The 26,763-nt window shown below is 40.8% G+C and overlaps 1 protein-coding gene across 3 annotated transcripts in view; it reads left to right on the plus strand.

The window, feature by feature from the left end:
* The window catches only part of LOC147307931 (enhancer of polycomb homolog 1-like), a 36,407-nt gene that overhangs the window by 2,928 nt on the left and 6,716 nt on the right, over positions 1 to 26,763 (plus strand). The window contains exons 2-11 of one of the 3 annotated variants that reach the window (XM_086271182.1): positions 4,882 to 4,977; positions 18,820 to 18,979; positions 21,554 to 21,699; positions 21,896 to 22,102; positions 22,233 to 22,381; positions 22,564 to 22,711; positions 23,029 to 23,193; positions 24,732 to 24,821; positions 25,092 to 25,240; positions 25,391 to 25,836. In XM_086271182.1, coding sequence (XP_086127308.1) covers positions 18,880 to 18,979; positions 21,554 to 21,699; positions 21,896 to 22,102; positions 22,233 to 22,381; positions 22,564 to 22,711; positions 23,029 to 23,193; positions 24,732 to 24,821; positions 25,092 to 25,240; positions 25,391 to 25,836 — 1,600 coding nt within the window. In that variant the 5' untranslated portion in view covers positions 4,882 to 4,977; positions 18,820 to 18,879. Of the gene's footprint in view, positions 1 to 4,881; positions 4,978 to 6,433; positions 6,892 to 18,819; positions 18,980 to 21,553; positions 21,700 to 21,895; positions 22,103 to 22,232; positions 22,382 to 22,563; positions 22,712 to 23,028; positions 23,194 to 24,731; positions 24,822 to 25,091; positions 25,241 to 25,390; positions 25,837 to 26,763 lie in introns of those variants that run through there. The other 2 variants (XM_086271180.1, XM_086271179.1) reach the window with 2 other exon arrangements.

Raw genomic sequence — 26,763 nt, forward strand, 5'->3', positions numbered from 1 at the left:
AGAAGGGCTTAGGTCCAAAGGTGGAGGATGCCGTGACACGCCTGAGGCCTTTTGTTTACAAAGCAGGCTTTGGGGTTAACAGTGTTTTAAGAGTTACAAAAGTGATTAATTGCTTAACGGTGTAGATCACCATGGTAACATATACTGCGGCCGTAACCAGCTCCGAAGCAGGCTAAGTTTGAGATTAGAGATTAACAGGTTTTAATTCACCAGCTACTGATAAGTTAGTTCTCCAGAAAACAGAATTATTCCTGGAAATCCCTTGGACATCTGTGTGTGAATAATAAGAGGTTCTAAGGTGTCTTAAGGTTTTTTTCTTTTCCTGATGAGCATTAATAATAAATATAGATTCTTAAAGAAACCTATTTCCTGGTTTTTCCTTTTGGCTAAAAACCCTTTTTATAACAATTTTATTGTTCTATATACCATGTATATGATCGTAAATCACATGTTTATACTTGTTGAACTTATATCAAATTTGCACATAGACCAAGCCTGTGTCTAAATTCTGGGCCTGTGGCTGTTGTATTTAAAAATTAACCTCCCCTAATGACAACCTGTTTGTCAGCTTTACATCCTGATTTCTAATAGGCTAAACTTCATTAATATACTAGATTTTTTTTCCAGTCTTCCTGGCCAAAGTGGTTAAAGTACTTTGACATTCATACTTTTCCTCACACACGTACCCAAACACGTAGTGGACTCGCCTTCGGCTGTGTTACTTCCAGCCTGTATTTTGTGTTTTAACATCTTTATATTTATTCTAATACGATAGTTTTATCTAACTTTATAAAATCAGGCACACTGCTGCCAGCAAACCCGTCAATGTTTGATAAATCAAATGCTCCCAACACTGACTCTTTCACATGAACACGCTCACAGCTATGTTGTGAAACCCTGGTTTAACTTATCGAGACGATAACCCCCTTTGTGGGACTGAGTCTCCAAGTGGACTTTTTAATCAGATTGTGTTAAACAATCTTGGAGAATGTGAGAATGCCAACTTTTGAGAACAAAGGTGAAGTGCAGAACTGCAGTCGCTACACAGGGATAGAGTTGATGAGCCATGACATGAAGGTATGGGAAAGACTTGTTGAAGAGCGGTGGGAACGTGTGCAGTAGGAGTGATGGATAGGTTCAGGGATTGCCTCTGAACCTCTTCTGTCTTGAACTGCTGATGGACAGATGAGGTCAGGGGTCCGTTTTTCGTACCTCGCTTACTACATCCAAGATCAAATGACACATCCAGGATCAAATCATCGCGCTAACTTTGAGCTTGCTATTCCGGTTCTCCGAACACACCTGTTGTTGACGATTAGTATAGCTGGATGAAGTAATGTGAGATCACTGGATGAAGTAATGTGAGTAATGTGGCTTAACAGGGGCTACGCATCGATAGTAGAAACATTGATCGGCAACCCTTTGATTGGTCGGCGAAAATGTCGAAGGAGCGCGCTCGGTATTTTTCGGCAGCAGAGCAAGAACTCTTGAGTGAGGGATTTCAGGAGTTTCAGAGTGTAATTAAAATGCAAGGGAACACTGCAAAGACTGCAAAAGCAAGGAGAGAGGGCTGGCAGAAAGTTGCTGACAAATTAAACTCGTAAGTAATTTAATAATAATAATAATAATGGATTGGATTTATATAGCGCTTTTCAAGGCACCCAAAGCGCTTTACAATGCCACTATTCAGTCACTCTCACATTCACACACTGGTGGAAGCAGCTACGGTTGTAGCCACAGCTGCCCTGGGGCAGACTGACAGAAGCCAGGCTGCCATATCGCGCCATCGGCCCCTCTGGCCAACACCAGTAGGCGGTAGGGTAAATTTATTATATTACACTATATTATATTATATTATATTACATTATATCATATCATATTATATTGTATTACATTATATCCTCTTTCACATTAGAGCCACAACAGGACCCACTAGAACATGGGAACAAGTAAAAGTGAAATATAAGAATATTCTACAGAATGGTAATATTTATCACTTATATTGCTTGTCGTCTCTTGGAAAGAGACCCTGAAATAATCTGTTTGTTTGTTTATAACAGCAACCAAGAAAAGGGCAGAGCAACAAAAGACAGGTGGTGGTCCTGCACCCCCTCGTCAACAAGTTGGTTAAGTAAATAATACCCTCACGGGAAAATCGATATCTCTCTATGAGCACACTGTCGCGCTGAGCTAAAGGATCCTGTCTGTCCCGCAATATACGCTGAATTCTGAGGACTCTCCTTATCAATCTTGCACCTTCCGCAATGGGTGGCTCGCGTATACGGACAGGACATGGCTGCGACAGACTTCCCAAATCCACCTTCGCTTTTATAGCCGTGGTCTCTCATCTTGATTACATGAAGTAATTTACAATTACTACTCTGAAATATGAATTACATCTGAAATAATCAAATACATGTAATAGAATGTTAATAGTACATTTCCCTTTTTTTAGGAAATGACCTGTATGTATCTGTGTGAAATCAATAAAAGGATCAAGTGCTGCATTAACTTTAGTTACATTGATAATATTTATTTATGGTAAAACAGTGGTAAAATATCACTGTTGCTTTCGTATAAATGAAGCGGACATACCTGAGTGGCCGCGATCTAATCTTGTTTACATAAAGTAAACCTGCTCCCGAGCAGGTTTACGCTTACGGATCTGTTGCTATGACAGCAAGTCCCGGATGAGCTTCGGAGAACCGAACGATCCAAGATCACGCGAAATCGTCAACAATCAAATCCAGCTAACTTACTTAGCGAGGTACGAAGAACGGACCCCAGAAGTCTCTGTGAACAATGTTTACAGACAACATTGTGATCTGTGGTGAGAGTAGGTGGAAGAGAGTCTGTAAGAGGTGGAGGTATGCTCTGGAGAGAAGAGGAATGAAAGTCAGTTGGAACTAGGGCTGCCACAAACGATTATTTTGATAGTCGACTAGTCACCGATTATTTTTGCAATTAGTCGACTAATCAGATCATGCATCCATTGAACATAAAACGTACAGCTTATTGCTCCAGCATGCAGCTGCTCTTATATAACTATCATTAGCTTACAGCTTTAAGTGTTTAAGGTATGTGCTAACTAAAAATAAAGACAAGATGATAGTTTGTTAAACTTTTAATGAAATTTGCAGGTTGTCTCGGTGGAGTTTAATAAACTCAGCCGTCTGCTCCTTGCTATCTAAAATATAACAGGACACTGGAGTAAATTCTCGACCACCTCACACTTCTGTTTAATCAGTTTTCTGTTTGACGTTTATTCAGCTGTGAAAACTGTAACTTTAATCTCAGCCAAACTGATTTACTCAGAAACAAATAAAACACTGAACAAAGCCAAACAATATAACATTTTAAGTCATCTAACTGACTTATATATCATGTTTAACCTGAGTAGCAAAAGACCACGGGGGTCTGAAAACTATGTGCCGGGAGTTCGGTGTTCTCGCCGGCTCTAGTGAGCCTTGATCTCCCAATCAGCTCGTCTCTGAAAACGTCGGAGCACTTTTGGGAATATGTGTTGTCTTGATAAACCTAGCAGTTATTTGAAGTTTACACAGCTACATTCTTGCCTGAAAATATCTTAAAAGTTTATTTTGTGACCTAGAAAGTGTAATATTAAAACTAAGTAGCTGCCGCCATTGTTGGAAACTGGAATTGGATGGGCCGCGCTATGAATTCTGGGATAGGTTGGGCAATGAAGGACACGCCCAACCCATGATTCAAATCTGGGGAAAAGGAGGATGCATTTGTCGGCCGCATTTGTCGGAGTCTTCAAATTTGCCTGTCACGTAATCGGCCTACAAATGCGGCCTCCAGAGGATGCAGCCACTGAATTTCGACAGCTACGATACTGGAAACTGCGTCTTCTTCTTTAGCCTTTAATGGCAGCTGGCATCCTTGTAGATGCACTGCTGCCATCTTCTGTTTCAGTCCGTTATTCCACTCTTGAATCCTACTACTTGTTTCTGCGTCTTTCAGGATCTTACGAAGCTTCAAACGACGCGTCGACTATTAAATTAGTCGTCGACGGTTTTGATAGTCGACATAACCGTGACGGGTCGACTAAACGTGGCAGCCCTAGTTGGAACATGACAGAATACATGTGTGAATGAGAGGGAAATGGGTGTAACAGTAACGATGCAAGGAGCAGAGGTACTTGAAGGTAGATGAATTGAAATACTTGGGATCGACCATCCAAAGCAAGAGACAGTGCACAAGAGAGGTGAAGAAGAGAGTGCAGGCACAATGGAGTGGATTTGGAAGAAGGATGGTAGTAAGAGTGAAAGGGAAGGTTTACAACATGGTAGCATGACCTATTGTGATCTGTGGTTTGGAGACGGTGGCACTGACAAAAAAGAGAGGAAGCTGAGCGGGAAATTGCAGAGTTGAAGATGCTAAAGTTCTTGTTTAGAGGGACCAGGATTAGAGAGGCATGTCTGAGGGGGTTTAGACGTGTACAGAGAAAGGATAGTAGATATATCAGACTAAGGATGATGATTATGGAGCTGCAGATGCTGCATTTTGTGTGCTGTTGGGCAAGAATGTGAGAGTAATGTACAAATATGAAGCAGATCTTCCTGTTGGAAAATGTTCAATAAACGTGCCATTTCAGTTTAAAACCCCTTGTTGCACACAAATAAACTCCTTTTGGTCCATTTGAGTGCCTTTGTGTGTTACCCACCAACACAGCCAGGTGTAGTTGTTGGATGGCCAGACCAGGAGGCCCTTCTGACAATTACAAACAGGTGGTGGATTTTGTTTTTGCTCCACCCAGACCAACAGGATCTAAATCTCCTTTTAAACTACATGTGAAAAACTCATCAAGCGTGAGCTTTTTGACTAAATGTCCCTGCGCTGTTGTCAATTTGCTTGCAGGTCTTCATGGCACCATCTATGGATTTATTGATGAAAAGAAAACCTCAGGTCCCCTGGGTGGATCCTGGCTAAGAAACATGTCACCACCATCAACAGGTAACAATGTTAAATTAATGTTGTAAGTGTTTGGGTTTGGTGTGTGGTTTTTTTTTTTTTTGTGTGTGTATTTCTTTGGGGGGGTCACTTGAGTAGCATACTCAAACCATACCTTTGTGCTAGTCTTACCCTGAAAGCACCACAACTTCAGCCTGCTGGGATAAGCATGGTCACTTTTAAGCTTTTAACTGATACATATAATAATACATGCACTCAAAACGATGCACACAGTTTGTGATGCACTCACAGAGAAATGGCAGGCAGCGAGTGCCAACATGCATGCTGGTGATTTGATCCTTTGCCTGTCAGACCAGAAGAGGGCAGCGTTGTGCTCACATGGTGAGGCGTATCACCGGGAATAAACGTTTCTGGGGGGTTTTAATGATGGGCTGTGGTCAGATCAGAGTGATAAGTTTCAGTGGATCCGGGTTGTTCTTTCTGTGTGGTTCAAAGGGACGGCTGTCTCTACCCTGTGGTGTTAAAGGCGTTGGCTGTAGTTATTTTTAAGATTTTTGTGCCTCCTGTATTGTTTATCAAAGCATAAAATACACTATAGTGAAAACTTCCAATGTATAGTAGTAATTAGTAGTATTTTTATTCATTTTCATATATGACAAAGGTTTGGGTGGAAAAAATACAATTAAATGACATTGTTTGTCATTCCTTGCCAATAAATGCAGGGCTGTTGATCAGATTGATGAGCTGTAATGAATCACTGTAGTTGTTTCAGCTCAGTTAACAGTTATCTCTGTTAGCTGCATTGGCCTGCAGCTAGTCTGTCTCTAATTTTGTTAACCAAAACGTAAAATACACTGCAGTAAGATAGCTTGTATGTCCCACAGTTGGGAAATTCACTTTATTACAACAGCAAAATTAAAAGGAAAAAAATATATAGAAGAAGCAATAAAGTAACCCATGACAATAATACTACACAATAGAGAAAATGTACACCATGCAATATTAAATACCTTTTTCAAATTAATTTTATTTGTTTACAATTTGTTTACAAAGTTTTAAGTGTTTTTTTTTTCTTTTTCAAAAGTAGAAATTATTCATTATATATTAAATGCATTTTTAAATAGGGGTATCTTTTTTTATTTGTTGTGCTAAATACAGTTGGCAGTGGGTTTTTTTTGTTTTTGTTTTGTTTTTTTAACCGTAGTCCTGTTATTCCAGTAGTCCCACTTTTTATTTATGTTTTTAAAATCGCATTTTTATTTTCTTTCATTTACTATTTTTTAAAGGGGGTATAGAACAACTTTACTTTTGTCATTTAATTTATTTATTTGAAAATTTATTTCGTTTTAGTTTACGATATACATTTCGGCCATTCCCGGTGCTTATTTCAATAATTTATGTGTATGTGTGGAAACGGAGTTAGTTTGCAAGAAATACCCCCTTCCCCCTACCCCCGCAACGCGCAAGCGCTCGGGACCGTGTGGGAATGGTCGGTCCACGAACTGGGGGTTGGACCGCTCCGAGCGAAACAGAGCAAACGAGTTTTAAATGTCCGCCATGTTGTCCATGGCGCACTGAACCAACGGTAGGGAGCGGAGCGTCGGAAAAAAACAGTCCGAGAGAGAGCGACCAAGATCCGGGCCTTCCCCCGGCTCCGTTGGCGACGCCCTAAATACAAGCTACAACCATTCGAACGTTAGAATAGAGACTAACCGCACAGAAACATCCATGAAAGCTCCACTCGGTACCGTTGTGAATATTAGGAGATCGGATAGATTTATATTGCACCTCGAATTGTGAAAAATGAGTAAATTGTCGTTTCGGGCACGGGCGCTGGACGCTTCCAAGCCACTACCCGTCTTCCGTTGTGAGGATTTACCCGACCTACACGAATATGCATCAATTAACCGGGCAGTGCCGCAGATGCCGACGGGGATGGAGAAAGAAGAGGAATCGGTATGCTTTAACCGTTTGAAAATATGAATTTATACGTTTTGTTTCATTTTTACGTGATCACAGGCGTCCCTCTTTTTTCTGCGCAAGCTTTCACAAAATGGCCGCCAATTTTCTCAGGAGAAACACGACGGTTTTGTGCCGCAAACGACTCATATACGGGGCTCGGACGGATTTTTGGGCAAAGCGGGGATGCTTTGTGTCGTTATTGGATAAAATTGTCCGGTTTGACCGGCATATTTGTGCGTGAGGTGATTTTCTGAGTACAAAGGAGTCATGTGACCTGAGCGATTCCGACATTTTGTCTCGTCTGTCAGGACGGGGCCTTGTGTTGGCGTAATTGCAGCGGACCAGGGCAAGGGGGAGCTAGTGATTTCAGATTATGTGGCATCTTTGCTACCAGCAGTCAGAAATGTCAACAAGGCGGCCATGCATTGGAGAAAACACAGCGGTGTTCGTTTTGCATTGACTTGATGTAAATGTTTGCTTGCTGTTTTCCTGCACAGAGCCTTGTGTGTCATGAATGCAGCTGCCGGTGCCACATTTTTATGATGATTTCTCCGTACGGCGAGCCCGGCTCGTTATTAGTATGGACGCTGTGGGTTTGTTATTATGTTGTTGCAATTAAGTTATTGCATGTGCAGCAATCACACAGGTAAATCACTTATTGTCACTCTAACCAAGAAGATACTTCTCTGTAATAGGTTAATGATGTCGATTTTCCAGAGGTGCTGTCACCGGCATCTCTCATTGCAATGTGGTCATATTCTGTTGTGCATAGAAGGAATATTTAAACATCAAAATAAATCAGAAAAGCTCGTTTAAATTACCTAAAAGTGCTTTGGTTCATATGTTATAATTTTCGTGTAAGTAAATGTTGCAAAATAAGATTGGGACTTTGTTGTGCAACTTTTTGTGTTTCCTCTTACTCCACAGTTAAGCCACTGTGGGATGAGCATCTAAATGGTTATGTGCATTGATAGTCAACTATCTATATAAGAACATTGTTACATTTCAAAACTCATGAAAGCTTGCAGATAATTGTTAGAGAAAGTATCTTTCTAGTTTGATCTCCCTGCAAGTAACTTAACAAATTCTGCTTCCTGTTGCATCCCACAGGGCTGTTGTGATTATTTCAAAAATAGGGGGGGGGGTTGTAAAGCACATGCACCCTGTGGGATTTCTTTTTCCTGTTCTTCGCTTTTTATGTATTTTACTATGCAGTAGTCTGACACAGCAGTGCTCTCATCCCGGGAGTATTAAACAATATATCTGCTTCTCTGAGGAGTCTGCTACACAGCTTACCCAGCAGTCTTGCCTGATGTTTAAATATAAGGTTGAGTACACGAGGGGGATATCGCTACAGGGATCTGTGTTGGATACTTTTTTCCCTAAATTATTCAAGCAAAGTGTGTTGCAGCCGGTGTTGTGGAGGCTCGGTGTCAGGGGTTCAGTGTGTCAGATGGCACAGCGGGCTGGCAGACCAGCGCACGTGGCGCTCCAGAGGAGATCAGGGTGGCAGGAAGGAGGAGAGAGGAGGTGGGGGTTGCTGTCACTTCAAAGTCTGTGCTCTGCTCAGCTGGAGTGCTTGGTTATGTAACAGTCATATTATCATAAGAGGTAGGCCAAGGCCTGCTGCGTGCCAGCCGCTCTGTGTTGGGAGCTGTCTGTTATGAATTCTGCGTCAGACTTTAGATGGAAATGTATTTTGAGTTGTTGTTGTTGTAGTTTCTGCTGCTGGTGTGTATTTTTAGCTTTTGTAAGAGCACATATTATTTGTTTTACCTCCATGCTCATTAATTTGCACAGGGATGCTTGGTCCCTTTTTCTCTTTTTCCTCCCTTAGCGATGTGCTTGACCCAGTGAAAGCAAAAACTGCATTTATTTTCTGCAGTCTGAAAGTGTTCAGAGAAAGCATCAGCTTTGCATGTTTCACTCAGGACTATTTAAGCCAGACTATGCAGTGCTGGGTAGTCTGACACTCTGCTAATAGAAAGATTTCTGAAACGAGCAGGGAGACGCTGCATAGTATGTTCAGCATAGCCAGATTTTCTCTGCCTCCACGTGGGCCTCTTGGAGGGTAGCGACAATTTGTTACCCGAAATCACCGTTGGATGCACAAAACTTAATTTTACGCTTGAGTAAATTCAATGCTCAATACAAACAAGTTGTTTAAAAATTCAGTCCTGGTTATTTTTCTTCTGGACAGCACCAAAATTATTCTGCTGTGAGGGTGGAAAAAAACCAACTCTGTTAATTATCCTGACTCAACAAAGCCTAAAAGCCCAGTCGCAGGTGACGGGCATCACAGCAGTAACTGATATCAACTTTCTCTGTTAACCCAGGCTGTTTGCTCCAGGCTCTTTGCACACACTCATAAAAGCGAGTGGTTGATGCATCATTTGCTGCTGCTTCTGCACAGTCGGGCACCGTCAAGTGAACAGGTTGTGGAGGTTATAAAGATCAGTCTATAAGAAAAATGACATTAAAGCAGTGTTGCAGAAAATGATTGATATTGTAAATTTATCAAGCTACAGCTTCCCATTTATTGCACCTTCCACCCCTCTCTTGTACATTAGAGCGTTGAGACTTTGTACATTTAAAACATGAGTGCATCGGGATTGACTCGGTCTCATAGCTCAGTGGAAGTGGTGTGGAAATCACTCTAGGTTGTAGCCAGTGAAATTGTTTCCACAGATTCAATATTCGTGGTGATAAATGACCTTGAAATAGACGAAGCATTCATCTTTTTTATTAGCTGCATTTCCAGCAGGAAAACATACCAGGTAGCAGATAGGATCAAGCATTAAAAGTTTTTTCCTGTGCTGCTTCCTTCAGTGATGCTGTTCAATGTATGGCTCAACAGTTTAAATTTATACAATTCTGAGCAGAGACTGTACCTCACTAAGAGTATACTGAAAATGAATTGGTATACGTTTAGTGAAATCTGGCACATCAGGAAGGTTTTAAACTGAATTGTCAACTTTCCTTTACTTTGCACCAGCTCGTAACTTCAGCAAAAGTTAAGAGAGCTGAACTCATGGCATTGAGAACTCACAACTTTGCGCTTCCATGTCCATCTTTCTGCTCAGCTTGGGCAACAGGACACCTCGTAACGCTTGTAACCCTGCTTGGCACACGAATAGTCAACGCTTTCAACCGTCGTATCTCTGTCCAACAGGCCGGTCTCTGCGTGTTTGTGTATTTCTGGTAGCGTAGATCTACCAAAGAGCTGTCACTGCTGAAATTCCCTCAGCACATGTAGCGTGTTTGTTTTGGAGCCAGACACTTTGTCTCCTGTTTACGTTTGGGTGAAAGTGAGGTCAGTGTCTGCAGCCCTGCTGGGAACCCACAGGCATCTGTTTTTGCCTCTTTTCCAGACACGCTTCTTGTACATACACACAGCCACATGCTCTGGCGGGACACCAGGTTTTTTCTTTTTTGTTGCTTGTGACCTTGCTGGGTGGGAAAGTGGGGCATGTCACCTGTCCAAAGTCTCTGCTGGCTCCACGATGTCAACTAGATAGCTTCCTGCGTCAGCTGTTTCACTTTCCGTTTGACTATTGACAGATTGGTTCTGGATGTGTTTGTGCACCAGGTTCCAGGAAGGGTTTTCAGGCCAGTGAGTTGGCAAGTTTGCAAGATGGGTTACAACTCCTGTGGAATTGCTCACTCTGTGACCCATTAATTAAAGAATGAGTGTGTAAACTATACATGTAAACCAGCATGATCAGTCCATGTACAGTGGCAATGAGTCTGGTTGATGGAAATCTTTGCAGTTTCCTGTTAGTTCTGCCTTTTTCTGTTTGGTTTTCCTCCCTCTCCAGCTGAATTTAAGGGATTTTAACACTAATCACATTGTGAATGAACCAAAACATGGTTTAGATGCTGCTAAAATGTGTAGTGCTGTGCATAACATTGGTGTGACAATTTTCAGAGCATGGCTAACAGTAGCTAGCGGCTTTATTTTAACACTGCACATAACTTGTTTGTCAGCTTCTACAAGCTTTCTTGTCCATTGGGGACAGTCAACATCTTAAGTCTGTATCTTCCCTGTTTTTCACTGTTTGTCAACCTAACCCGACCTCTGTACCTCGGGTAACACGAGCCAGGAGGTACCAGTCATTTACATCAACTAGCCCACATTCACAAACCCCCCTCGCATCTCTACTTTTCTTTATTAATGTACTTCCAAAGCAGAGCTATATGTTTACTAAGTGTAACTAAGTTAGAAAATGGTCTGTCATCATTAGATTTAAACTAACTAGCTAATTCTCTTCTAACTAAACCTTGTAACCTCTCTTTACAGATTCCTGAAAACCAAACTTCATAATAACGTCTGGGCACAGCCACACTGATCATTTTATTTGAGTAGAAAGAATTTGGATGATCTGTTGTTTTCGGTGGGGACTCATTGTAGAGCATTTGGATCTGCGAATGGCTAATGACGTCAATGGTAATCCCCGGAAGGTGACTATGCACATTTTAGACTGGGCTGGGGGTTGGTAAATTATCACAGCCTTATTAACTTATGAGGCTGCATTCAAGTTGCAAAGACTTGGATCGTCTTATAAAGCAGGCTGAATTGGAGTGAATCAAAGGTCTGGACCGAGGCAAATTCTCTCCCCATTTCTTTTAATGTGTGAAGCGGGATGGAAAGTTGCTCAGTTAATTGCTTGTTACTTTACAAACTGCCCCACAGAGTTTGAATTGACCAACTGTGGAGAAAAACCTAGGCTCGTAGCTGCTATTACTTTCCCACCTCTTTTACTCTTGGTGTTGAATATCGTTCTCTCCCACACACGCTGCATAAAACTGCTTTTGTACTGTGGCTAAGCATCCCTCAACAGCCTCTTACCAGACTGTCCCTTGCGGCTGTCCATCATGTTAAGTGGCATTTACAGTGTCTGGGACAGTAGCTGTCAGAGGCGAGACTGGAGAAGGTGGAGGAGGCCGCGGCTGGCTCAGCAGACTTGACAGTGATCGATGTGGTCATTTTAGAGGGCTATTTCTGGACTCCTCTGTGTATTTGAGGAAACGAGTGCAAGTGTGTGCGTACGAGGGCATCGGCCAATGCTCTGTATTCTGACTGTTCATCTCAATCTGACTTTATTTATTGTCAGGCAAATGACCACAGCCAGGAAAGTAAACAACCACGTTGCTTGATTAGGTTTGGCAGGCGATGTGTTTTTGCTCAAGGCTGTTTAGTCGATAAAGTTTTTCCTCATAGCAGAGGGACCCGGAAGCAGACTTGGAATAAGATGGGAACATATAAGTGTAGAAGTGCGTGGTGGCATATGTTGCATGTTTAAAAGGTGTTTGCATGGTTTCATTCATGCAGGTTGGTGCAGATCAGATGAATGACTGGCCTGTAAGACTGATACAAAGGAAATGCACAAATTAATTAGTGATTAAACTAAATTTAAAAAGGTGGAACAGAGAAATAAGAAAACATTCAAATAAACCCAGAACCATTAGAACATGGAAAGTAAAGTAAGGCAGGTATGTCACAAAATAGAATAAGTCAAGCAGTTGAGTTCTAATTGGTCAGTATAATTAGAATAATGCAGTGCTAGATGATAAAACTGAAAAACCTAAAGGTACAGTGTGTAAAACCTGACTACTAGATTTTGGTAGATTACAGTACCCCAAATTCTATTTTCTTATCCTGCCTAGTTTTAGCTACAGCGGCTGCTCTAGGACAAACTCTGGCTGTTGTTCATCTGCACTGAGTTTACCTCAACTATACCTCAACCTCTGTATTCTTTGTTTCCACATCTATTTACTCTTGAGGAGGCTGTAAAACTTTGTGAAAGAAGTCATGCGTTAAAGAGCCAATGAACAACAATACTGGGGTGAGATGAGGATATCCTGGTCTTTTCTGCTTGCCAGTGCTGCTGTTAGTGACATTTTTGAAGTGGTTCTAACACTGTTGGACATGGAGCACTTAACTCTTAAATGATTTGAGAATGTTAATTAAACGGTTTCTCAGAGTGTGGTTTTTAGGATACACAAGGCTAATACTAGCTGGTGTGATGTTAGCTTATAACTATCTTGCAACAATATGAGGAATAAACATCAAGTTGTGGACTTTTTTATTTTTTTTATTAGAACCAGTTTAAGAGATGTGGCTTGAGGTGAGAACGAAAAGGTGGAAATAAAGTAGGGCTGCCACAAACGATTATTTTGATAGTCGACTAGTCACCGATTATTTTTGCGATTAGTCGACTAATCAGATCATCATCCACTGGACGTAAAACTACAGCTTATTGCACCAGCAGCATCTGCTCTTATATAACTATCATTAGCTTACAGCTTTAAGCTTTTAAGGTGCTAACTAAAAATAAAGACAAGATGATAGTTTATTCAATTTTAATGAAATTTGCAGATTGTTTCGGTAAAGTTTAATAAACTCCTTGCTATCTAAAATATAACAGGACACCGGGGTATATTCTCCAGCATCTCACACTTCTGATAATCAGCTGTCTGCTTGACGTTTATTCAGCTGTGTAAAAACTACAACTTTAATCTCAGCCAAACCGATTTACTCAGGAACAAATAAAATACTAAAAAAAAAAAAAAAAAAAGCCAAACAACAACATTTTTAATTTATCTAAGTGACTCATATATATTTAACCTGAGTCGCGAAAGACGGCGGTGGGTTTGAAAACAATTTGCCGGGAGTCCGGTGTTCTCACGGCGCTAGTGACCCAGCCCCCGGCTAGCTATCGAGCTAGTGGGTAACACACGTCTCCGAAAACGTCGGAGCGCTTTTGAAAATATGTGGTGTCCTGATAAACTGAGCCGATATTTGAGGTTTACACAGCTACATTCTCGCCTGAAAATATGTTAAACGTTTATTTTGTGACCCAGAAAGAATAATAAGAGTAATATTAAAACTAACTAGCTACCGCCATTGTTGGAAACTAAGCTGGGCCGCGCTATGAATTCTGGGACACAGCTACTTCTTCTTCGGGGTTTAACGGCAGCTGGAATCCTTGTACATGCAGTGCTGCCATCTTCTGTTTCAGTCCGTTATTACACTCTTAAATCCTGCTATTATTCCTGCGTCTTTTGCGATCTTACAAAGCTTCAAACAACACGTCGACTATTAAATCAGTCGTCGACGATTTTGATAGTCGACGTAATCGTGACTAGTCGACAAATCGTGGCAGCCCTAAAATAAAGTAGAAGAAAGATCTAACAAAGACATGATGAAAATGTTATTTGGGCATATATAGTTTGAAAGAGCTCTTTGTGATCTTTAAATTAAAGATAACTTATAAGGCAAACGGTTTGTGGTGGCTTTCCAGTCAAATGCATAACAAGATTAGCCACGAAAAGCTTGCTAGCAGACAATATTACACACTGTTAGTGTACATTAGAGGTTATTTAATAGAAATGTTACAGTTTTGATCATTTTTAAAAACTAAAATGGAATGAAACTTAATATTGAAATGCACAAAGTAAATAAGTAATGTCTTTCAGGTATACTCCAGTCAGGTTGGGTTATGTTTGCAGGGCACCATGGAGAGGCTATTAGGAAAGAGGGGGGGGGGGGAGAGAGAATCTGCATTCTCAGAACAGATCGCAGCACCACATGGCAACGATAAATGTAAAAGACAACCGCTCGCCTCGGGTGTACTAAACAGACTGTGCATGATATTGTCAGGCCCAAAAAGTGCAAATGGTGGTGATGAACACTGCTCTGGGACACCATAAAGTAGATTTAGGACTGTAGACCGAAAGTTTTGCGGATGACAGCACAAACTTATAAATTGAAGGTCAGACTTTGTCAAATTTGCTTTCCTAACAGTTTTTATATTGTTTTTCTTGTGACTTGCTGTTTACAGGTAACAGGTATGAGTAATCATTCATTATAATTATATTTATTTGGAATACAAATTTGTTTGTTTAATTGGTAAAAACAGATGTTGATTAAAACCTGTGAAAAAGCAGGCACTGTGGATACTCCCTTGAAAATTCACCAAAATTATGTTTTTCATGAAATAAAATCACCTTAATCTCTGTTTATTTCCTTTTATTTCCACTGGTAGTTTCTGACTGGATAGTTCTGAAAAGCATCTCTAAAGTAATTAGTTTTGTTATGATGGTTGGTCCACATTTTGCAGTTTTGTCTCGTAGATGATCCTCATCTGATTGCATTTGTTATATATAATAAATGACTGCAGACCATATGAGATTGTATACATTGTCCTCAATGTGGTAGAGCAGCAATGTTTCAAGGTCTCTGTAAGAGTGAATAACAGTAAAATCTCTGGTGTGTTGAAATGGCAGCTTGGTGTTGTAAAGAGAAAATTGATCTTTTTTTGCTTGTTTTGCCTCTTTCAGAAGACCAAGTTCAGAAGTTACATTTCTCATGTTAATGTTTCGATCACTTAACTACTGCACATGTTGCAGGGTCTCTACTTCTGTGTGCCAAGCTTGGTGGTGCATCACACTGATCCTTTTTAACACTGGGAAATGTGTTATGTCAGCTAAGCTGGAAAAATGGGATTTGTTATGCTTTTGAATGGTGGATGCTCATATATTATATTATATTATTAAATATATTAAGCTAATCTTTCAAGTAATGCACTCAGCATATGTGCAGTATTTTCTACTCTCATCTGCTTCAGTCTATCAGACAAGTTGTGAGGCACTAATATGACCTGGTACATGTTTGGCAAATGGAAGCATGTAAAATGCAAACACATCCGGTGACTAAAGAAGCAGCAGTGGCTCCACCGTTATCTGCACAGCTGATGTTTTTTGAGGGGGGGCACTAGGTGTCCAATTGGCTGAGTCTGAATGTAGCCGTTCAGTACTTCCTCCTCATAATTTGTTTATGGATTATCTGGGTTTTTCCTGCAGAGAGGAAGTTTTGCCTTTTTCCCCCAAGAGGCTTGAACCAGAGCTAAAGGACAGTTGTCAGCATTGGAGTTTGAGTTAGTCAAGCATGAGCATCTTTCTTCTCAAATGATCAGAACCAAAAACAAGGTGTTAAAATGCAGAAAAACAGATAAAATAAAAACCTTTTTAAGCCGGGTTCATTTACTCAAATAAATTTAACTATTATGTAAATGACCAGAATTACAAATACCAAAGCATCATTTAAAGTAGCCCAGCCCTTCATTGTCTTCATGAACATTTTTTTGTGCAGTCACGTAAAAACAAATGCACTTGTGGTAGCATGTTATCACAGATTTGGTGCATTTATTCCTTCCCAAAGCCCATCTAAGCTAGGATAAATGTGATTATACAACGGTAACGGACATATTAGGGATTTTTTTTTGCAACAGACAAAGTTCAGTTGCTTTGAATAACGGACCAGTTACTGACTCATTCACTTACTTTATCAACCTTCTCTGGCTATTAATACTCCCCCCCCCCCCCCAAAACTACTCTTGTATGTCTGACAGCCGTGGGGAAAACGATATACACACCCTCTCTCCGGAGAGCTGTTGTACGAGGCCAGCAGCACGTTGCCTTGTTGACAAAATGCCTGCCAGTGGCTTGGTGCCCGGCTCTGGGCCAAAGGCTCTGCAGCTCTGACTCTTCAGACAAACAGCCCGCCAACAAACCAGTTAGTCAGTCCTGCAGCCTATCTGCCTGCCTTCCTGCTTTCCGCCTTATTCCCTCAGCAAGCTTGCAATCTTGGCAGCAGTAGGCTTCCATCTCTTATTTACCTGCCATGAGGCAAAAAATGTTGTTAGCCTCCATTTCTGCTCTCAAGATAATGATTGGATCGTTTAGCTAAAACTTGTACTTCTAGAGCCAAATTGTTATTTCTTGTTTTTATTAGGATCCAAACTACATATGTGTTTTATATGTTTGAATTTTTGTTTTTGGTTAAATTTAGTTTGAATTAGTTTCCAGTGTGAGTTTCATTGTTTATTTTCATTTTAATTTGTGCAGAGCGTATTTCTCTAAGTCCATATTACAATAAAGGCTTGTAGTAGCAGTCAAGTTTGAAAAAACAAAAGCACCAAAACAAATCCTTTGTGAGGAGTTGTCTTCAGTTCTTTTCACATAATGTTTGGCTAGTGATTTAAAGACACACAGGTAATAATAATCATTTAAACTTATTTGGTGACCTGTTTTTTCCTGATGCATTTCACTTCACTACTAACTGTTGCCAATGTTTTTAAACTGGCTTGCATTTTGAATGTATGTAAAACATATTCATCACTGAATAAGCTGTACTCATTCAGTGGAGCTGACATCAAACTAAAAATAAACAGGAAATGTCTTTAGTCTTTGATCAACTTTTCCAACAAAGTAAGCATGAGCAGGCACTGATGGTTATGTTGATACTGAGCTGTGTACAAGACTGACAGTTAGCTGTGTTCAAGAAGTGTTTGTTTTGTCATTTTTGGAGCTTGTGCATGTCTGGTTTCCTCCTGGAACTCAGTTTGCAGGGTTACAAGTTCTTTACAGTCACCCCAGCTTTCAGCTTTTCTAGATATCGCCTGATAGAAGTGCGTTTTAGAATTAAACCAGTTCATTTGGATGTTGGTCGAACTTTAACCTGTCAGTTCCCAAGTACAAAGACTGTGCCAGTAGCTGGGGTTGGCTTACTCTCGTGCATAACCTGCTAGCCCAAACCATACCACACTGAGAATTTCCAGTAATGCCTGCATGCAAGAGAATATTACTGCAGTTGTCCAAATTCATGTGTATTTTTAATGTGGTCTTGGGGTGTCTTAATTACAGAAAAAAATTGCAATTATTTTGGTCTGGATACTTTTATTTAAGCAGATTTCCTTGGCTTTACTTTCCCCTCCATTTGAATCATAAGGGTGAATTCAAATTAACAGAATCTCCAAGTCTGGAAAGTTTGTTTTGAACTTGGGTCAAAAGTAAAGGACGTGTTTAAAGGGAAAACAAGACAATTATTGCAAGTGTTATGGCACAGTGATAGTTTTGATTATCTTGTTTTTGCTATTCCCATGAAGACTAAATGTAATTTCAATTAAAATTTGATTGCACAGCTCTGTGTGTAAAGGATATCACATTTTATTTTAAGTAATACACGCACTGGTCGTAAGTTTGTTGTTCAATATTTTTCGTGCTTAGCTTTGAATGATGTATACAAATAAGTATTTAAGAGTATTTATGGAGGGATCTGTTGGTTAAAATATGCTTGAATGAGATGATCGACTGAAGTTGTTTCCCTTGTATTTGACAATCCCTGGACAAGCAAGGTCAGGTTATAATTATGCATATGAGAGTATTACGTGACCATACTATCGCTTGACCCATACCAATGTTGATATTTTTAAAATGTAAATAGTCTAATTTCTATGAACAACTTCTGCATCTAAATTCTGTAGGCATTAGATGAGATGTTTAGTTCTTTCCATTTGAGTCTGGTACTGGCCATCACATTAGGAGTTTGCAAACAGAAGCAGAAATTCTTGCCTGAATATCTGCTGGCTATATCAGAATTTTTAAAGTTAGGTTAAGTATCACAGAAGCTGAAGTCTGATTAGACGCAATCCACTGGGTATGGATTTCTATTCTATAGTTAATTTAATACTGTGTGTTTGCCTAGCAAGGTACAAGCAAATTAACTCGTTGCCAAATCTGGCACAAAGCATTCTTTCTGCTGACGTCATGAGTTTTGTTTTTGTTTTTTAAATTAACCTAATATTTTATTTTATCATCGTCAAAGCATTCTAAGAATGAAATTTTACAGTTAAAAAAAAAACAAAACTTTAAAATGTCCTTAAACCCAACTCGACATGTCTGTCCTTCAGCTCGGCGATCATATCGGTTGATAGTTGTTTTTGACAATGTTTACAAAGCATCAGCATTGATATTCTGTCTCTTGCCTTCATATCAGCCTGCTGATTTCAAGAAAAGTACTTTGCTATGTTTTGTTTTGAAGAGGACATCATCCTCACCTCGTCTCCGTGTTTCTTTTAGGAACACCATCTCCAGCGGGCCATCTCGGCACAGCAGGTCTATGGCGAGAAGCGGGACAACATGGTCATCCCAGTACCGGAGGCGGAGAGCAACATCACCTATTACGATTCCCTCTACCCTGGAGACTTCAAGATGCCAAAGCAGCTAATTCACATACAGCGTAAGTGGGCTTCTCTAATGGAAAGTTTGTGATGCAGAAAGCAGAGAAAATGAGTGTGATGTAGCAGATTAGGGGCCCCAGTTGTTTTCATTAGCCTATAATGGCGTTCCCTTCATTTATTTCAAATGTGTTAAATGACACGTGGGGGCTTGCTGAGCAAAGATTATACGCTGCAATGAGTTGAACACTTCACATCAGTGTTACTTGCTTTTCTAATTTGAAAATTGTCACTCATGTTATTAGATTTACTTTCCCCTCAGCTCTGTAGCCCTAGAGTTTTTCCAAGAAGCAAGGGGGGAAAGGTGACCTGAACTGACATTTAAATATATCCTGTATTGAAAGCAAGCCACTTAATAAAGTAGAAAGTTGGCTGCTACTTAGAGTGTAAAATCCCAGCCAGTTTAGGTGATTGAGATCTTTTATCATTTTTATTGGCATTAAGCTTTGTTAACTTGAAGTTGTCATGTTTTTCTATATAACTCGAGATTGCCTGTTCCAGTAGTGAAATTGGAGGAAATTATGTTGCTACATGGCTTCGTTTAGTAACCATGGCTGCGTCACAAGTGGTTTGCTGTGATTGTTTCTCAAAAGAAAGGCAATTTGCTGTACCTGAAACATACAATGTTATCAAATGACATGTTTTGTCTAGTTAGAGAAAACCTTGAAATTAGTCTGAGGCTTGGATGGGTTGAAACAAGTAGAAAACCCAGTTTGCATCAGTCTTAGTCTTGAAAGTTTAGTGTTTATACAAAAGTATCTAAAATTCTACAAAAGCAGGCCTGCCATTTTCCATGCATATAAAAACCTTTTATATATTTAAGTCAGTGGTGTGAAAAGATGCTGAATGTTAAAAATGTTCAAATTAATGGCCCTGGCTGGTGAAAGTGAATTTGCCTTTTTACTCTTCAATAACCATCTAGCCCATCTATTGTGCTTAATTGGCATCTCAAGATGAAAGTGAATTGGTGTAATTAAATCTGAAGTGAGGGTTTCATTTTAAAGCTGAAACTGCAAATACTTTGATCTACACATTTTGTTCTGCAGGTATAAGTTCAGTTAGCATAGATGTTTTAATTTGATTTTGGCAGATGCGCCTGCATAAATGCTGCTGGCTGTGCGGTCTCAGGCAAAATAAATGTGGTTATTTGAACGTCTGAGATGAGACTCCTTGGCTTTAAACAAACTACAAGAATGCAAAAAATTCGCTTCAGATTCTGTTGTTAATGAACTCAAAATGACTTTTTTTGTATTCATTTTCTTTGTGAAGCTGTGGTGCATTTGTGGCCCTCCTGAGAGCCCAGAATTAGATCAGTAAGATCAAGCTAGGGTGTCAACCATGTGGCTTAGCCTGCTAAAGGATTCAGTCCAGACCACTTCAAGGCTTACCAGTAACATCAATAATCGTTTTTCCAGTAACATCCCTGGTAAGATGTTTGAATTGCTACATACTTACCTGGGAAGTTACTTTTCGTGTGTGTGTGTCTGTCTGGTGACTCAAACAGGCTAACAATAAACAGACTTCCATGTTTCAATGCAGCTAGCCAAACAAGGAAGAACCACTTTCTGCTGTTCTGTAATGGCACAAGATTGTGCTTAACATGTTTAAAAACCTTTAAGCATTTCTTAAAAGCTTTACAGACCATGTTAAATGAGTGTCTGTTTTTAGGAGCAGGGATCCATGGTGTAACTTAGACTTTATACATGCAGTGTTTCATGTCCACTTTAAGTGGTACACGGGTATCTTTCTGCTTTGGCTCTCAATTGGTCAGGGCGTTGCTTCGATGCAGGTTTTCGAAGCAGTTTTATGGCCGCCTCGGATTAAAAATGGTTTACTGTCATAAACGCACATTTTGGACAAAAGCAATGTTTATGGTTACTTAAGGTCATTGGTTGATGCCTGCATCCTGTACATCAGGGCGGTTCAGATGCCACATGGCTTTAGGGTTGCATCCTCGTAGTGCTTTCTGAATGGAAACTGCTTCGGTGATACTGATGTTTAAATGGCATATAACAGATTGGCCTAAAAATTTGAGGTGGGAAAAGGGAGCAGTAGGCGTAACGCACTGTGTCAACACTCTACAACAAACACCCAGATAATCTTTACTGTTCATTGGTTCCACTCGGTCTCCAGACAGCCCTTCCTTCCAGTTGTCTGAAATGGCAAATCTGGTGTAATTAAGCCTGATAATCATCCAGTGCATCCCCAGCCTTCATGTCCAACAGCTGCTGAACACTCATTTATTCTCGTTAACGCTTTAATTTTGGATTATATATTTTATGCAGCAGGTGTTTTGTTGCTGCTTGGGCCATAATAATAATTGGTTATATTCCCCTGTACAAAACTCTTTTTTTTTTCAGCATTAGAATAAACAGTAAGAATTGTTTGGAATCCAAACAGATGCTGAACCAAATGAGTGGAATGAGTCCATGTTACCTGCATCTTGTCTGTATGTTTTAGTGAGACCAAAGCAAGCTTGTGTGAACTTGTCCAGAAACAATCTAAATGCTTTGTATCGTTCCTTGTAGTTAAATAAAAATAAACGTATTTATTTATTTGTTGCCTCCCTCATGCAGCTTTCAGCTTGGACACAGAGCAGCCGGATTACGACCTGGACTCAGATGATGAGGCCTTTGTCAACAAGCTGAAAAAGAAGATGGAGATCAGCTACCTGCAGTTTGAGGAAATGATTGACCGGCTGGAGAAAGGCAGTGGACAGCAGGTTAGAAGTGTAAAAAATGTTTTGCAGACAAATTCATCAGGTTTGTTCCAAAGTGAGATTCACCGATTAAAGAACTTTTTAAGACTGCATTAGTTACTAACACTGACTTGAAGCCACTGATGGCAGGCAGTGTCAGATTTGTCACCCTCACTGCTCTCTAACGTGATTGTATTTATCTCCTTTGTTGCCCTCGCAGGCTGTGAGTCTTCCTGAGGCCAAACTGCTGCTGAAAGAGGATGATGAGCTCATTAAAGAGGTCTTTGACTACTGGAGCCGCAAGAGGAAAAACAGCAAAGCCAACTCCCTCATCCCCACCGTCAAGCAGGAGAAACGGGACGGCTCAAGCACCAGTGACCCTTACGTGGCCTTCCGACGACGCACTGAGAAGATGCAAACTAGGAAGGTTGGTGCTCTCAATTACTGTTGCTAATTTTTAGTTCTGCATTTCTGCAGTCCTATACAATCAGTGTTGCTTTTGGGGATTGTTTTTATTTCTTATCCCTGTTTATTGTAAATTTCGCTTCACATCTTAGAACCGTAAAAACGACGAGGCCTCGTACGAGAAGATGCTGAAGCTTCGCAGAGATCTCAGCCGAGCCGTCACAATCCTGGAAATGATCAAGAGGAGGGAGAAGAGCAAGCGAGAGCTACTGCACCTCACACTGGAGATTTTTGAGAAGAGGTAAGCCAGTCTCGAAGTTGCACCCACAGGACGTTGCTACATAAGTTAAAGCACCTTGATAGCAGATTCTTATTCACTTGTTACTACTTTTTTTTTTTTTTTTTGTGGACTTGTGCCAAATTAAACGACTTTGAAATGCCTCACCTTTAGATTTATGGAGTTATCCTCTCCTTTTCATCCAGAAATGTCATGTCAGACTTTGGTGGTGAGGTTATGGCAGAAGTTCTGGCTGAAAGGGCACTGGTGAGACCACAAATCATCCCCCTGGTCCCACTCACCAACCAGTACCGACACCAGGACCATATGGACCTCAAGGACTACAAGTCTAAGGTGAGCCCGTAGGAAAAAATTTGTCTTACAAAAAAGACAAAGGGGGAAAAAAAACATCTGATGAATTAGTTAAAGTTGCTTATATCCAGAATTGAAGGGTCAGTGGCATTGTTGCAAGTCGTGTTTTTAAACCACTGACCTGCTTAAAATGCAACCAAGAAGGAAAATGAAAATGGTGGTATGAAAAGTTAATATAATGAGTCTTTTAAGAGGAACACTGCGCAAGATAAAAGGCTGCCCTTGGGCTGCGGTCTCTAAAGGTGTACTTTAAAGTGCCTCTGCAGTGTCATTAAGTTTGGCCGCTCTCCCTCTTGTAGCCTGAGAAGACAGAAGTTCCCCGGCAGAAAAGGAAGTATGAGAAGAAGCCGAAGGTGCTGCCACCATCATCAGGCACACCCCACCATACAGGTCCGGTTGTCTTCAACGCCAAGGACCTAAACCAGTACGACTTCCCCAGCTCGGATGATGAGCCCTTTTCCCAGGTACCTGCACGCTTAAGCAAATGCGTTCATTCATGTAAAGCCAAGCATGTTACGCAGATCAAGCTTGGGACTTTTTCCTCAGAGGAATTCTTTACACAACATTTTTTTTCCCTGTAGTTTGACTTTTTGCATGGTGCCACTGGGTTATTTCCAGTTTGCATGGTTTTGAAATAGTATTATTATTATTATTTTTTTTTTTTTTACAAAGTGGCAGCAGCTGTTATGCTGCGATAAGGTTCATTAGCTACAAAGCCAAAAGAACAGGTAAGGTTTTTACACAGCAGGAAGAATTGGGGGGGGGGGGGCACCTGTCTGTATTAAGCTTTTATTTTCTTTATTTTCTTTATTTTCTTTTTCTTCCTCTACCTGAAAACTGATCAGATACCAGAAAATATGTTTTTCTGGCTGCATATTGTTTGGTGCTTAATAGAAAAAATCGATAGGGAGTTGTGTAGGTACAGAACCCAAAGGATGCTAAAGAGGGCTATGATTTAAATCAAAGATTTATATACTTGAAAATTATTTTTAGGATCTAAACTCAAACTGAAAGATTTGAATCACTGCCAGGCAATTGCTTCACTGTAGGACCTGCAGGGTCACTGGGGGCTGGAGCCTATTGCTGCTGTCATAGGCACAGCCAGACTCATTTTATAATCATTGAAAGGGGAGGAAAAAATATCAGGGTAAACCTGCATAAAAGCTGTTTCAGTACTCAGTTCAGCTTGAGTGAATCTGGGCTTTAATTTAAAAAAACAGAAGTCCTTAGGGAATAAAACTCGAAAGGATTCTCATTGGCTGCCTGCAGTTCCCTCTGTTTCCAGATCAGTGTCTCTCACCTGGTCCATTTTGGGTAGTGTGTGACAGTTTGCAGCCAGTTTTGTCTTTTTGCTTGCCCTTTGGCTACTGTGTAGGCCTCCTGAGGGAGTGGAGGTGTGCTGCCGCCTGGGCCCTCATCATACACGTCTGCACTCGCAGACATGCTGTGACAGAGAAAGTCAAACTCCAAGTCGGGTCCTTGCTTTGTACTAGATGACCTCGTTCTCCTCCACCTTTATTTTTTCCATTTGTTTTTCATTTTAAAGTTTGAGGAAGTACTCTGTGAAAAGATGTTACATTTTGCCCCAATCTATTGAGTTTGGGGCAAAATGAGACTACAGAAATAATCCTCCACTCTCAGAAAATTGATTTATTCACTGTTTAAAAAAAACTGTTTTGTTTTTTTGTTTTGTTTTGGGGTTTTTTTGAATAGTGTAAAAAGACATCATCTGTCTTCTGTTGCTTAATTATGAAGTACAACACATACTGGAAACTGTTCCCTCTTGTCTGTGCAGCCACTTGGCTGTGCACTACGGCCTCTTCTTGTCTCCACTACAGCTGCTAAACTCTGCCCTTTGTCTTCAACAATCTTCTCAAAATTGCCAAACCATGTTTTATTTAAAAAAAAAAAAAAAAAAATTAACAAAGGCTTCTGGCTTCAGTACTATAACTTCTGCTCTTCAGCTGACCTTATGCTGACCTCTGACGTCTCTCATCCACAGCTGCACTCAGGCTCATCAGAAGCAGAGGAGGAGAACGACCCAGATGGTGCCTATGCCTTTCGCAGGAAGGCAGGCTGCCAGTACTATGCTGTAAGGAACATTACCTTTTGTTCCTTAGAATACCTTAGTTGTCTGTAAGGAATAATGAAAATTAGTATTACATGTTTAAGGAAACCCTTACTATGTTGTAAACATAACTTGAACAATGCTATCCAGTACTGAAGTCAATACATTGGGGCATGTAGTTCACTGATGAGATTGCAGATTGATTCTAAACTGCACAGGTCAGATGTATTGAACCCAGAGACCTGCAAGAATGAGTGGAAAAGGTGAACTTAAGTGTCCTGTCTGTCTTCGTAGGCTCGTCAAGATCGGGTGGGTAGCTGGCCGTGGTGTGGACAATGGGAGGGTGGTTTGGCAGAAGCTCGCTTTCGCTACAGTCTCACCACAGTCACCATGCCACGACGATGCCTGGGCATGGCTCGACGGCGCGTGGGACGAGGCGGCAGGTGAGTTCACTTACTGCAAAGTGCTGGCATTTGAATCCAGCTTTACATTCTGTGCTCGTCTGTCTCATCTGTGTAGATATCTACAAAGCAAAATCAGCTAAACTTATCACTTTTAGTTGTTAAACCCTTTTCTCCCTCTTTTTCTCTCAGGGTGTTGCTGGACAGAGCATACACAGACTTTGACAACATTTTCCATGGACTGGATCCAGACATGCTTGACCTGCCTGTTCCTCAATCTCCTCCTCCTCCTCCTTCTCCTACTCCTGCAACTACTTCACGCGCACCGGCCACCGACAAGTTTGCCAGTACCTCAGAAACAAATACCTCGGAAAGAAGTTCCTCCTTCAGTTCCTCTCTTTCCCCATCCTCCCCCACTTCCACGGACCTCAGTCAGATACTGTTGAATATAAAGTCGTGCCGATGGAGGCACTTTAGACCACGGACACTACCACTACATGAGCTGGACAATGCCCACCCTCTATTCAGGAGGCTGAGCCGAAGCCTGAAGCGCCCACTCTCGGCCTCCACCACCGGAGGGCAACCCTTTGGCTCCCAACGTCCAGGGAGGGTTGTCCCTGCACCCACACCCGTTGCTGGTAGGTGGCTTATCTGACTGTAGACAGACACTGTTGTGTTCTCTTTGGGCTGTGTTGGTTTCATAACTTATACCCATGGAGACGGTAAGATACCAGCTAGTTAGTGTTAGATATTGTTAGCTATATAGTGGTTTGTTTGTAATTAGCAGTTTTTCATCAGGCAGTATAAAGATGGCTCTCGGTCTGGAAAGTAAAGCAAAGGTGACATGTCCTTTTAATCCCTCTGTGGTTTCAAGAATTCCACTTGTATAAAACTCTCAGCTGCTCGAGCTCAGGATGCAATTTTTCTCCCATATTTTTATTTATTGTGGCGGGTTTTGCTGTCAGGGCTGGGCTAGGTATATGTCAGGGCGAAAAGGAAGCAAAGCCAGACTTAATAAGGTCTGCACAAACTAAATGGTAGTTTTGGCATGTCAGTGCTTGAACTAGCTCTCATCCTATTGCATTTTCAGGATAGCATGGTCCTCAAGTTGAGAGCGGAACAAAGACTGTCTTCCAATTTGCAATCCAAAGCAATGGAGATGGGAGTAGGCCAGCAGGAAGGTTCTTGTTACTAATGACTAAACATTTAAAGTAAGAGCACTTTCAGTGGTATGACAGTCATGGATGCCGTTCGCTTGGAGAGTTTGAAAAAGTAACGGTGACAAAGTGAGTCGCCAGCTGGCTTGTTCAGGACACATGTCCAAGTGTGGTTGATTTTTAATCGAATGTTTGCAGCTTTTAATTTCCTAGATTTTCATCAGAATTCCTTGTTTTGTGGCTGTGCTAAAATAGCAAGAATTTCTATATATTTTATTTTTTTGTTTATTTAGAACAGCTGTTGCTCTGGGGGTAACACTGTATGAATACAATCTATCTTTCATTCCTTAAGGTGTCAGTTAAAGCTGGATTTCATAAATGAATTCATGACATGCATGGATTTGACGA

The sequence above is a fragment of the Aulonocara sp. 'chitande type north' Nkhata Bay genome, linkage group LG18 (genome assembly GCF_057382095.1).
Source record: "Aulonocara sp. 'chitande type north' Nkhata Bay isolate Kocher_YH1m ecotype deep benthic linkage group LG18, A_spYH_male_GT1.1, whole genome shotgun sequence".
NCBI classification, from domain to species: domain Eukaryota; kingdom Metazoa; phylum Chordata; class Actinopteri; order Cichliformes; family Cichlidae; genus Aulonocara; species Aulonocara sp. 'chitande type north' Nkhata Bay.